This window comes from Silene latifolia, unplaced genomic scaffold (assembly GCF_048544455.1).
Source record: "Silene latifolia isolate original U9 population unplaced genomic scaffold, ASM4854445v1 scaffold_187, whole genome shotgun sequence".
Taxonomy (NCBI): domain Eukaryota; kingdom Viridiplantae; phylum Streptophyta; class Magnoliopsida; order Caryophyllales; family Caryophyllaceae; genus Silene; species Silene latifolia.
Genome location: NW_027413154.1, coordinates 68458 through 81177, shown reverse-complemented (window position 1 = coordinate 81177; position 12720 = coordinate 68458). Strand labels below are relative to the sequence as shown.

General features: G+C 33.4%; 1 protein-coding gene across 1 annotated transcript; it reads left to right on the top strand.

Moving 5' to 3' along the window:
* The first annotated feature begins 9696 nt into the window (after window positions 1-9696).
* On the top strand, window positions 9697-11897 carry LOC141638142 (ervatamin-C-like). Its single transcript, XM_074447557.1, has 2 exons — window positions 9697-10038; window positions 11475-11897. The coding sequence occupies exons 1-2, from the start codon at window positions 9697-9699 to the stop codon at window positions 11895-11897; spliced, it is 765 nt and encodes a 254-aa protein (XP_074303658.1).
* The last annotated feature ends 823 nt before the right edge of the window (window positions 11898-12720 follow it).

The window sequence follows — 12720 nt, the reverse complement described above, 5'->3', positions numbered from 1 at the left end:
AGGCTGGTACCCGGAAAGATCCGAGCTTACGTGGTCGGAAGTCCAAGCACGTAGGCGCCAATTAGTAAGAACGAAGTCTAGAATGCAAAGGGAGAAGAGAAGGGCTGACACTCGCGTGAGAAATATGAGGAACGAAGGCTCCTATTTATACTAATCACACGGAGGAATAGGGTTTCGGAGACTCTTTGGAAGTGAATCTCGGAAAGATATAAAAAAGATACGTAAATCATGCAAAGAAGGGCCTGGGAAGAGGCGCGCAGCCACTCGCGTCCCTTGGAAGAGGCGCAAGACTGGGAGTCTGCCCGGAGGTTTCCTCCTCGTTGAAGAAATATTTCCGCGTTTGAGTTATGGTAGGACGGAAATAATTCGATTATCTTTTGAATATTACGGAATATTATTTGCCAAAAGATAAAATTTGTGAAATATGGAATAGAAATATCCGGAACATTCCAGAACATTCTGACTCGGGATTTAACAAATATCGAAAATGGAGACGGTTTTTGACCCGGACTCAAATGTACTCTAATTATCGCCAAAACGACCGTATCCTACATAGATGACAACTAAGAGGTTGACATTAATATTTGAGCAAACACTTGACGATAAACTTACGAACTGTCACAAATCGTTCCGCGAATCAAACATGCGGCCCAATCATCACCGGGTGGTTTGCGAGAGGTGCAGAAACGAGGTGTCTACAATATCACTAGTGCTATCGATTTAAAAATATATAGTATAATTAATTTGTATACATTTATTTAATTACACTAAAGTCCCTTAATTTCTGGAGTGTGTGTGTGTGTGTGTATATATATATATATATATATATATATAGATAGATAGGTTCAGGTAAGTCCACAAATTTGGTTGAGTCCCTAAGTCCCATTCTTAGCCAGTCATTTTTGAGTGTAACTTTACTGATTTATGAGTGTAACTTTAGCCATTTAATGATTTATAAGTGTATCTTACCTTTTAAGGCCAACTTTTATATACAAATTTGAATCTATAATTTAAAATTTATATAGTTTTAACAAAAATTTATGTAACTTTAGTGTCTTACGAATGTAACTTTAGTCGTTCGGGTATAATTTTAGTCGTCAGAGTTATAACTTTAGTAATATGGTGGTTTGTATCTAAAACTTTGAGTTTATATACTTTTATGAGTGTAATTTTAGTCATTAAAGGTGTAACTTTAGCCGTCGAAAACGTAACTTTAGTCATATGGTGGTTTTTATGTATAAATTTGAATTTATATACTTTTACGAGTATAACTTTACCCCTTTCAAGTGTAACTTTAGTCGTTGATATCGTAACTTTAGTCGTATAGTAGTTTGATGTAAAAATTTCAATTAATATACTTTTTTATTATAACTTTAGTCATTTCAAGTGTAACTTTTGTCCTTCAAGAGTGTAACTTTAGTCCGATGCGAGTGTAATTGTAGTCCGATAACTGTAACTTTAGTATGATAAGGCTGTAACTTTAGTTCGATAAGCTTGTAACTTTAGTTCGTTAAGTGTGTAACTTTAGTCCGACAAGAGTCTAATACAACCATGACCACCACAACCACCACCCTCGCTGCTTTCAGATCGCCAACCACAACAATTTCAATTGAAAAAAAAAATTAGATCTGACCACGACCGTCGCCCAACCATCTCCACAACAACAACCACCACCCGACACCGATCAAACCCCAACAAAAAAGAAAACCACCAGCACCACGCAACAACCAACAAACCGCAACAACAAACAAAAATCAACCCCACCACAAACCACCAGCACTACCGCCGACAACTAACAACAACCACAATCCCTAATTTTATTTTTAAAAAAAAAAATCTGAAATTTACAAACCCAGATCTGAAATTTTAAAAAAAAATCTGAAATTTCATCTTCAAATTTCGAAGAGGAAGATGAAATGCGAAGAGGAGGAGGAAGGAAGATCGTCGGTCTCGCCGGAGTGATGGTTGTTGTAGCAGGGGTGGGTGGGGTTGGAGTTTGTGATATTGTTGGTCCTCACCGGAATTTGTGCGGTAATAGACGTTGAGGGGAGGTGCTGACCGTGGTTTTGCTTGGCGGCGTCGGCGTAAGGGGCTAGAAAAAGAGGAGGGAGAATTGTGGTAGAGCAGTGGCGTGGTGGTTAATGGATGGTTGGTGGCGGCGAAGAAGTGGCTGCCGGATTTTTTAGAGAGAAATGAGAGATATAGGTTAGAGAGAGGAGGATAGAGAAGTGAGGCAGTGAAGAAATGAGAGAAGGTTGTAAAAAATTAGGGTTTTGTAGTATTTATATCCCAGCACCCTTTTTTACTCTAATCCTAGCCATCCATTATATAGATCTAAAGGCTAGGATGAGGACTCAAGGACTCAACCAAAAAGGGTGGACTTACATGATCGTTTTTTTTTTTTCTCTCTCTCTCTCTCTCTCTCTCTCTCTCTCTCTCTCTCTCTCTCTATATATATATATATATATATAATATATATATATATATATATATATATATATATATATATATAGAGAGAGAGAGAGAGATTGAATCATGTGAGGCACCCTTCTTAGGGTGAGGCGGCTGGACCCATCTCCACCATCCGATCAAAAACAAATGAATGCACCAGATTGTGCCACGTCCCACTAATTAAAATCTCAGGTATGTTGCTCATTTCCCGTCGTTTTATAATCATTTATTCAACTCTCCTTCCACTCTCCTCTTTCTCTCTCTTTGTCATTTATCTCCAGTCTTCAGCTTCTTCAATTTTGTGCTTTCCATCACCATTTTCGTCGCATTTCGATCATCTTCAATGCCTGCAACGATTCCGTTCTTCACTACTATCAACATCTTCAACAATTTCGAAACACTTGGATTGTTTTCCTCGAATTCTTTGAATTCAACAAAAGCTCGACGTCGATCGATGAATGAAGATGAAGAAGAGCGATTGAATCGATCAACTAGGTGAAGAATCGACAGTAGAAGCGAGAGGAGCGGCAAGAGAATGAGAATGACGAGCCGATTTAGCGAACATGAGACTACTGATCAGTAGTGAGATTGATTCATGAACATCTTTCTAAAGAGTTGACGAATGCGGCGAGACAAATTGCGGCGACGAACATTTATACAGATAAGTTTGAATTTTAGTTTGAATCGAACAAATTGCGTTGGTTTTTTGTTGAATATCAAAAGAATTCTGTGAATATTTTAGTTTGAATCGAACAAAAGGAGTTGGAATTTTTGTGTATGCTGATATTTCTGCCTAATTGTTGAAGAATTATCATGTTATTTTATTAGTTTGATGTGTTTTGATTTGATAGAAAATCTATGAATCTTATTGGGTTTTGTTCTGAAATTGAGAGGTATAATAATAGTTTGTTCAATTTACTAGCAATATCGACTTTTATCTTAAAGGAAAGGAATTCAGCATTTACAATCTGGCTTCTTTGAGTTTTATCTCAAACGAATGAGAAGTGTTGGAATCCAGTTTTCTTCTTTGACTGAATCCACTCTGGCTTTTTGGTTATCAATCATTTTACTGAATGGGATGTGTGTATAATTCATTCAACACTGTTATTTCCAGTCAAATGGAAGACAAATAAAATTAGCTATACACTGTACATGATTCATAATGCACAATTGCAAAACCGAAGTCCTGTGTTCCTATTTGTCCGTGACGAGACGAGACGAGAGGTACTGCCGGTGGTTCCGGGCAGCCTGGTGAGCTCCATTAAAAGTGTGTAATTTAAGATGGTGAATTAGAAGGAGATTGAAGAAGTAAAGCGTAGAAGGGTCAAGTGTGACTTATAATTGTCTACTTTCATATCGGATTTGGCCATTGTCGTCTATTAGCTCAAAAGGTAGAGCAATGTGTTATTGCACATGGTGTGGGTTCGAGCCCCACATAGACGAACATATATAAAGCACTAGTTACACTTTGTAGTAACATTAGTTGTTCTATGTGGTAACAATAATTATCGAACAAAGTGATGCTAGCTAAGAATAACACTAGTTATTTGATAATGTAACATTGTTTCGTATATATAATAACACTGTTTATTTGATAAAGTAACACTTATGTTACATATATTGATAATAGAAGCTCATGTAGGAATTGAACCTACATCCTTTGTGCAATTGCACAAATGCTCTACCAATTGAGCTAATGAGCTAGTTTAGTAGAAACTCAATATTCCACCAACACACTACAGTTGATGTAATGGCCACAATATAAGTTTATAAGTCACCACTTCACCTGAGTATTCGAGTCATATGTTTCTCATGTTATTCCAAAGAGCATGTAGTGTTATTCCAGTAACTTGTCATGTTATCACATAGAGTAACCGTGTTATTCTATTAACTTGTTACGTTATACCATAGAGCCAAATAATATTCTGTGACACAAAAGCCATGTATTATAACACAATATCCTATTATGATAATATAGTTATAGTTACGGATTATAAAGCGCGAAAAACCAATTCTAATGATCTGAAGACAAACTAGTTCCGTCGATGACCGTATAAGGCACATTATATGCATTTAAAATCTGAATAAGGTATGAGATTCACAAAATAAGGTTTGAGATTCACCAAATAAGGAAAAGAGCAAAAAAGGTGATTTTAAGACCAAGTTTCACAAAACAAGCTCTAAGATTCACTGAACAAGATCTGAGATTCACAAAACAAAGTCTGAGATTCACCGAATAAAGAAAAGAGCAAAAAAGGTGATTTTAACCACTTATGATGACCAAGTTTCACAAAACAAGCCCTAAGATTTACTAAATAAAGTATGAGATTCACAAAATAAGGTCTGAGATTCACCAAATAAGGAAAAGCGCAAAAAAACGTGATTTTAACCACTTATGATGACCAAGTTTCACAAAACAAACTCTAAGATTCACTGAACAAGGTCTGAGATTCACAAAACAAAGTCTGAGATTCACCTAATAAAGAAAAGAGCAAAATAGGTTATTTTAACCAATTATGATGATCAAGTTTCACAAAACAAGCCTTAAGATTCACTGAATAAGATATGAGATTCACAAAATAAGGTCTGAGATTCACCAAATAAGGAAAAGAGCAAAAAACGTGATTTTAACCACTTATGATGACCAAGTTTCACAAAACAAGCTCTAAGATTCACTTAACAAGGTCTGAGATTCACAAAACAAAGTCTGAGATTCACCTAATAAAGAAAAGAGCAAAATAGGTGATTTTAACCACTTATGATGATCAAGTTTCACAAAACAAGCCTTAAGATTCACTAAATAAGGTATGAGATTCACAAAATAAGGACTGAGATTCACAAAATAAGGCAAAGAACAAAATAGGTGATTTTAACCACTTATGATGACCAAGTTTCACAAAACAAGCTCTCAGATTCACTGTACAAGGTCTGAGATTCACAAAATAAGGTCTCGGATTCACCAAATAAGGAAAAAAAGCTAAAAAGTAACAGCAAAAAATTCTACTATAAAGTTCCTGAAATAGAAACTAAGTCAGAAAACATCAAAAGTGCAAGATAGGAGATTAACAAATAAAGTTCCACAATATTAGCATATAAGGTTCATAATCTCTGCCACAAACCAAGTTTCAGGATCTTATAGTCTATATTTCAATAAATAACCTACTAGATTCAAATAATTAGCTCTTATATTTACAAAATAAGCACTCTGATTCACAAAACAGACAATGTTAAACAATCTCTGCCACAAACCAAGCTTCATAATCTTATAGTCTATATTCACTAAATAACCTATCAAATTCACATAATTAGCTCTTATATTTACAAAATAAGCTATCTGATTCACAAAATAAGGAGAATAGCAAAACAATCTCAAAAAAATAACATCTCAAATTCATAAAAGATTGATGTTTCTTCGGTTCAATTAGTAAGTTTTGCCAAAAAGAGCAACATAGGAGATTCACAAATCAAGTTTCACAATATTAGCATCTAAGTTCCTCTGTCACAAACCAAGTTTCGGGATATTAGTCTATATTTTCAAAATAACCTCTCAGATGCACAAAATTAGCTCCTAGATTCGCAAATAAACTTCTCAGATTCACAAAACCAGACCAAAATAACGTCTCAAATTCATAAAATAGGGACAAAACAGAATACCTGTTGCAATATCACTCTTATCAGGAGTCGCTGTAGTATCAGGAGTTAGACCTGCAACATCAGCAGGAACACTATAATAAGTAGGACGAAATTGATAAATTTTGATCAAATTCAGGATATTATAGCATACATTCACGAAATAACTTCTCAGATTTACAAAATTCACTCTTAGATTCACAATATAACCTCACATATTCACAAAATCAGGAGAATTTGGGCCTTTTGTTTAGATTATTCAACTTCCGTTGTTTCTCAATGAACTCTTCAACCTTCCTATTAAACTCATCATTACTCAATACAACTCCCTTGTATTGAACTTCATGATTGGGATAAAACCCAATGACATAAATGTGTTTTGAAATCGATTAAGAAGCTTAAATCCTCAGTACTTGATAGTTCATACTTATATCTCATCAAATTAGCAAACAAAAACAAGCTACCCAGACAAGCTTAACACTAAAATCTTCTCATTAACATATCCACAACTGCTAAATGATCCTCAGTAATCATCACAGTCCATCTTAAATAGCAACAAAATGGTTCACAAAAATTCAATTATTCACAAAAGAAGCTCTGTGATTCACAAAATAGACTTCGAGATTCACAACATCAAAACAAAGACCTGAAGTTCGATTATCATCAAAATTTCACAAATTAAAACTGAAATAGAAAACAATAATTAGAGCTTCAATAAAAGAAAATACTTGTTTCACAAACACTATTATTATCAACCATTGTTTTATCTACAATCTCCATGGCAATTTGAGCTGCAAAAATCGTCAAAAATTATGTAATAAGTAGTACAAAATCGCTAGGTAAAGGAAATCGCGCAATCTGCATCAATTTCGAACATTATATTTACAAAATCGCTCAATTTGATGAAATTCGAACCAAATCTTCTGAAATTATCGCACAATATCATCATAACTGCAATTGTCGATCAATTTGCTCAAATACATGTTTCCTTGTTGTAGCTTGTTGATCAAAACACGATATTGTTGTAGCTGTGTTGATCGGCAAATCGCTGCAATTGGAATTTACGAACAATCGCTGCTATTGATTAGGTTATGGAGGAGATTTGGGAAAGATGGCTGCAAGTATAAGAAGAACTGTAGCTTGATGATGAAGAAACTTTGAGTACCGTGTTTTTTAATATTTGGGATATAATGAACTCAGTGGGCCAAATTTTGAGCCCAAATTTGAAGCGCGCAACATTCACAATCCGCCCCAACATGAATGAATTTGATGAGACCAGCTGCCTCGCCGTAATGAGGTGCCTCACCGGATCCGGCCTCTATATATATATATATATATATATATATATATATATATATATATATATATATATATATATATATATAGTATTGATTTGAAAAAAATATACACTTATTAAAAATTTAATTTAATATCCATAATTCGGAGGTTATGATTATATTTCAAGAAAGTTACTTTAGTTCATTTCTTAACAAATAATATTTCGAATTTGGAAAAAAACAGCATGTAAGCATTTCCTTGAACAATTTCGGATGATCGGGATTTGGAAACTACTTCCTCCGTTCCAATAGATTGTATACGCATGCTTTATGCACGTACATCATTGCTCGTTTTCTTTTGCGCTTATCTTTAGTTACATATAACTAAAAATTATAAATATTCATAATGTACACGATAAGACAATTTAAACAGTATCTCACATGATTATCTTTTATGTTATATATTAGAAGTTATATTGAAGATTCTCCTCACTTATGAATAATGCCCAAAAAGCAAACGTATACAATTCAATGAAAGGGAAGAAGTACATCATAGATTTGGTAATATATTTCAAAATGATGACTTGTTTACTTCCAAAAATGGTTTTTGTTTATTTTAGGAAGATGTGATTATGTTTAAGGCAAAAAATTAGATGAAATTTGATTTTTATAAGGAAGTATTTCCATAAAAAAAAACTAAATATTAGTAAGGATTTGTTTGGTTCACTATAGGAAGTTAAATTCATGTGAATTGCAAAATACAAATTCTCATTTGTGACGGGCGTCATCCGTCATTGCAAAAATGTTGTTTGGTTGTCATGGGAAAATGAATTCACGTAGGAAGTTGTACTTACCAAAAGGGGACTAGGTAAGTGACTTTTTCCATTATGTAGGAACTAATATTGGTGCCCGTCTTCGCCCGGGCTACCTCTACTTACCATTAATTTTTTTTTCATTAAATAAAATTAGTTAAAGTTGCACAACCCATAAATTTATCATTAATATATTTTTCTATGACATATCCTAAAATTACGATGAAATAAATTTTGAGACAAATTCAATACTCCCGCTATTAATATTTTACTCTTATTAATGAAACAATGGTAATAACATTTCACTATTTGCCCGTAATCATTGTTACTTTCACTACTCCCGTTGTAATTATTGTTACTGTCACTACTGCCGCATTAATATTGATAATTTCACTACTTTCGCTGTAATTATTGTTAGTTTCACTATTGCCGCATTAATATTGATTATTTCACTACTCCCGTTGTTGTTTCTACCACTTTCACTAATCTCGCTAATAATATTGTTACTTTTACTATTCAAATGAGTGATTACTATCATATAACTATATCCAATGTTACTACAATTCTTTTCTTTACAGACGAAATTACTTTTACTACTTAGGCATGCAATTTTATGAGGATTATATATTTATATAAATATATTACATATATACATTAAATCAGATCGAAAGAATTATGCAATATTATATATTATGGAATCTAACTTGAATTATTTATAACCTATTTATATTATATTTTTGAATGTTGAATAATTAACACCTCTATACATCTAATAAACTATACAGTTTAATAAAATTGTATAGATTTTAAATTTAATATATAATTTTATGATGATAATAACTAATACCATAAGTGTGCATGTTTATACTAATTAATTATTTATTTGAAGGAAATTGACCATCTTCTAGTCTTGTACAAATATTTAGAAAAATTACCCGTCATCTCCTTTCTTCTAGTCTCCTTGAAATTGACCATCTTAATTAATTATTTTATTTTAAGGAAATTGACCATCTTAATTAATTATTTTATTATAAGGAAATTGACCATGTTTTAGTCTCTTACAAATGTTTAGGAAAATTACCAAGCTTCTATAAAATTTAATCTTAACACAAACTATATATATTTGCATTGAGATCCCTTAATCGGGGTCCATCACACGGTGTTATTAATTTAAAACTATATAGTATAATTAATTTGTATAACTTTTTTTTAATTACATTGAAGTCCCTTGATTTCTGAATTTAATATATAGTATTGGTTAGAGCTCCCTGAGAAGTTTTAATTACCATGAAATGGACAAACCAAAAAAACATCACATTTATCTAATTCACGGGAAGTTCTACTTAAGACTTGTCCTATAAAAGCCATCAAAGTTGTTCTAATTCTAATATTAACACTAGCTTTTGAAAGAGATAGTTACAATGGTTTCAACCCATCAAATTTTCCAATTCTTTTTGTTTGTATTGTTCCTTTGTTCTTGTGCAATTTCTCGTACTCTCGAACCTATGACCACCCCTTCCATAACCATGATCGACAAGTTCGAGCAATGGATTGCTCGCCACAGTCGTGAGTATAAAAGTGTAACCGAGAAAGAAAAGCGTTTTCGTATATTCGAAGAAAATATGAAAAGTATAGAGAAATTTAATAACGATGGAGCGGCTAATAAGTCGTACAAACAAGGACCAAATGCGTTTACGGACATGACCATTCAAGAGTTTCAAGCAACTTATACGGGTTACAAGGCACACTACAAATCATCAAGCACAATTAACTCTACGTTATTTGGCAATAATAATAAGGCTTTGAAAAAATCAATTGATTGGAGACAACATGGCGTTGTCACACCCGTAAAACAGCAAGCGATTGCGGTAAGTAAACAAAGATCATGACATGTGTTTAATTTATTCATCTACGCTATAATATACTCCCTGCATTTCAATCATTTGTTTAAATCAAGGCAATTATAATTTGAAAAGTTGAAATAACATGAGAAATTATTTTACATAACTTTTCTTAGTTAAAAAAATTATGATATCAATATGGTTTTTTAGTTTTTTTAACAGTAGTTGGTGCAGGAGTAGTAAAAACAATAATAATATAGCAGGAGTACTGAAAGTAACAATAGCGCGAGTATTGAAAGTAACAATAGTAGCAACCATTGTTGTTAAACTCCCGATCCGGATAGTAGGATATTACGATTCTACGATCCAAAAGGTGGCAACCGATCCCGATCCTAGGTAGGATCTTAATTTTGTAGGATCTTACGATTCAACTTATCTCAAATTTTTTTAAAGTAGAATCGTCTTAACCCGATTCTACGATCCCACGATTATACAATCTGATCCTACACTAGTAACATTTTAATTTTTTAGGTTACTAGAATTTTATATATGACCTTAAGATAGAAAATTACTATAAACTGGAACAATTTGTTGGTTCATGGTAAGATAATAGTGTTTTGAGAGTTAAATACAAAATTTTAGCATATTTTGTTAACGTAAATATGTATTTTAGTCAATTAGTAGGATGTTACGATTCTACGATCCGATCCTACCGATTCGATCCTAATAGCCTCATCGATCCAAAGTAGGATCTCGATCCAAACAACCTTGGTAGCAACGATATAAGTAACAATAGTAATAATGAGAATAGTAAAATTAAGATTAACAATAGAAAGTGTAGTGAAATTATCTCATAATTTGGTTGTTAAATATTTCCTAATCATAATTTTAAAAAATGTCATCATAATATTAGCATAAATAATAAGAGTTTCTCTAACGTGTGTCCTAAGGGCACACATTAAGAATTCATAAAAAGAAAGATTCTCAGGATAATTTTATTAAAAATGGCAACAATGAGTTCATCTCTAAATTTAAAGTAAATTGTAGTAGCAACGAGGGCATAAAAAACAATAGTAACAACGGGAGTAGTGAAAATAATTGTAATAATAAAGTAAATAGTGAAAGTAACCATTGTAACATCAAGTGTAATGAAAATAAGAGAAGTTTAACTTGAGTAGTTGACATGTCTCATAATTTAGTCGATAAATTTTTATTTTTTATTAATTATAATTTTAAGAGATGTCATACAAATTTAATTACATAAATGATAAATGTATGAGTTATAAAAGTCAATATAATTACAATTCACATAAAACATAATTTAAACGGTAAATTTAGGTATCACATGCATGGAGGGCATGCACCCTAAAGTGTAAACCGTGATAAGATGTCTCCTTTTAGTTTCAATCAATTGTTTCTCGTTGTTCCTTACGCCTTGTGATTATTATATAGCGGCGTGTTAGGCATTCTCCACCGTTGGGGCGGTAGAAGGGGTTTACAAAATCACAACTGGAAAACTGGTCTCATTCTCAGAACAAGAACTCGTCGACTGCCTTCACCCAGACGGTTGTGGTCGTGTCGGGGACATGAAAGAGGCATTTAAGTATATCAGTGAGAAAGGCATATTCACAGAACAACAGTACCCTTACGTTGGCAAGGCAGGCAAATGTAGAACTGGCCCCAACTTAGTTAAAATCTCGGGCTACTCAGGCTTTTCAAATGGCTCAAATTTGCTAATGGAGGCCTTGAAAGCGCAACCTATATCTTTGGGTATTAATTCTCGTGCAAAAGGATTCAACCATTACTCTAGCGGAGTTTATAACGGTGGATGTGGGACTAATTTGTTGGAGATAACCATACTCAGATTGTTAACCATAGTCAGTTAGTTAAATAACAACTATAGTTAGGTTGTTATAACAGTTAGAAGTTTGTTACTAAGTCGGTTTACCCAAACTGTCTATTTCTATATAAACAGATATGATTACCTTGTAATTACAACTGAAATTATAATACAATTGATTACTCTTCTTCAATTCAATTCCCTCAACTTATCTCTCTAACACATTCTGTTACATTCATACATACATACAACAATATTCATCTTCTTCATCTCTCTAATCATGGAGGAATCATAATTCCTTCATGGTATCAGAGCGAGGTTGTTCTGAATCTTGTTTCTGCTCGTTTTTTTAGTTAGTTCTTCCGCTGTTTCTCCATTGTTATTTTCTTCTTTCTTTTTCTTCTAAATCAAGATTTTGTTCTTCAAATATCCATATCAATCATCATGCCTGTAAACGAATTAGTCAACACTACCATCAATGTTGATGACCCGCACTACGTTCATCCATCAGACATTCCTGGTGTCAAGTCGGTAGGAAACGTGTTTGAAGGTTCGTGTTACGGGAATTGGCGTAGATCCATGCTCATAGCGTTGTCGGCAAAGAACAAAACTGGGTTCATTGACGGTACCATTCCAAAGCCATCAGCAACGTCTGCAACTGCTAAGTATTGGCAACGTTGCAATGACATTGTATTTTCTTGGATTCTCAACTCGCTCTCTCCAGAAATCAGTGATTCAATTCTTTACAGCAGTTCAGCGGAAATAGCATGGAAAGAGTTAGAAGATCGTTTTGGGCAATCGAATGGAGCTCAACTTTATGGGGTTCAAAAGAAGCTTAATGACTTTGCTCAAGGAAGTGACACTATTGC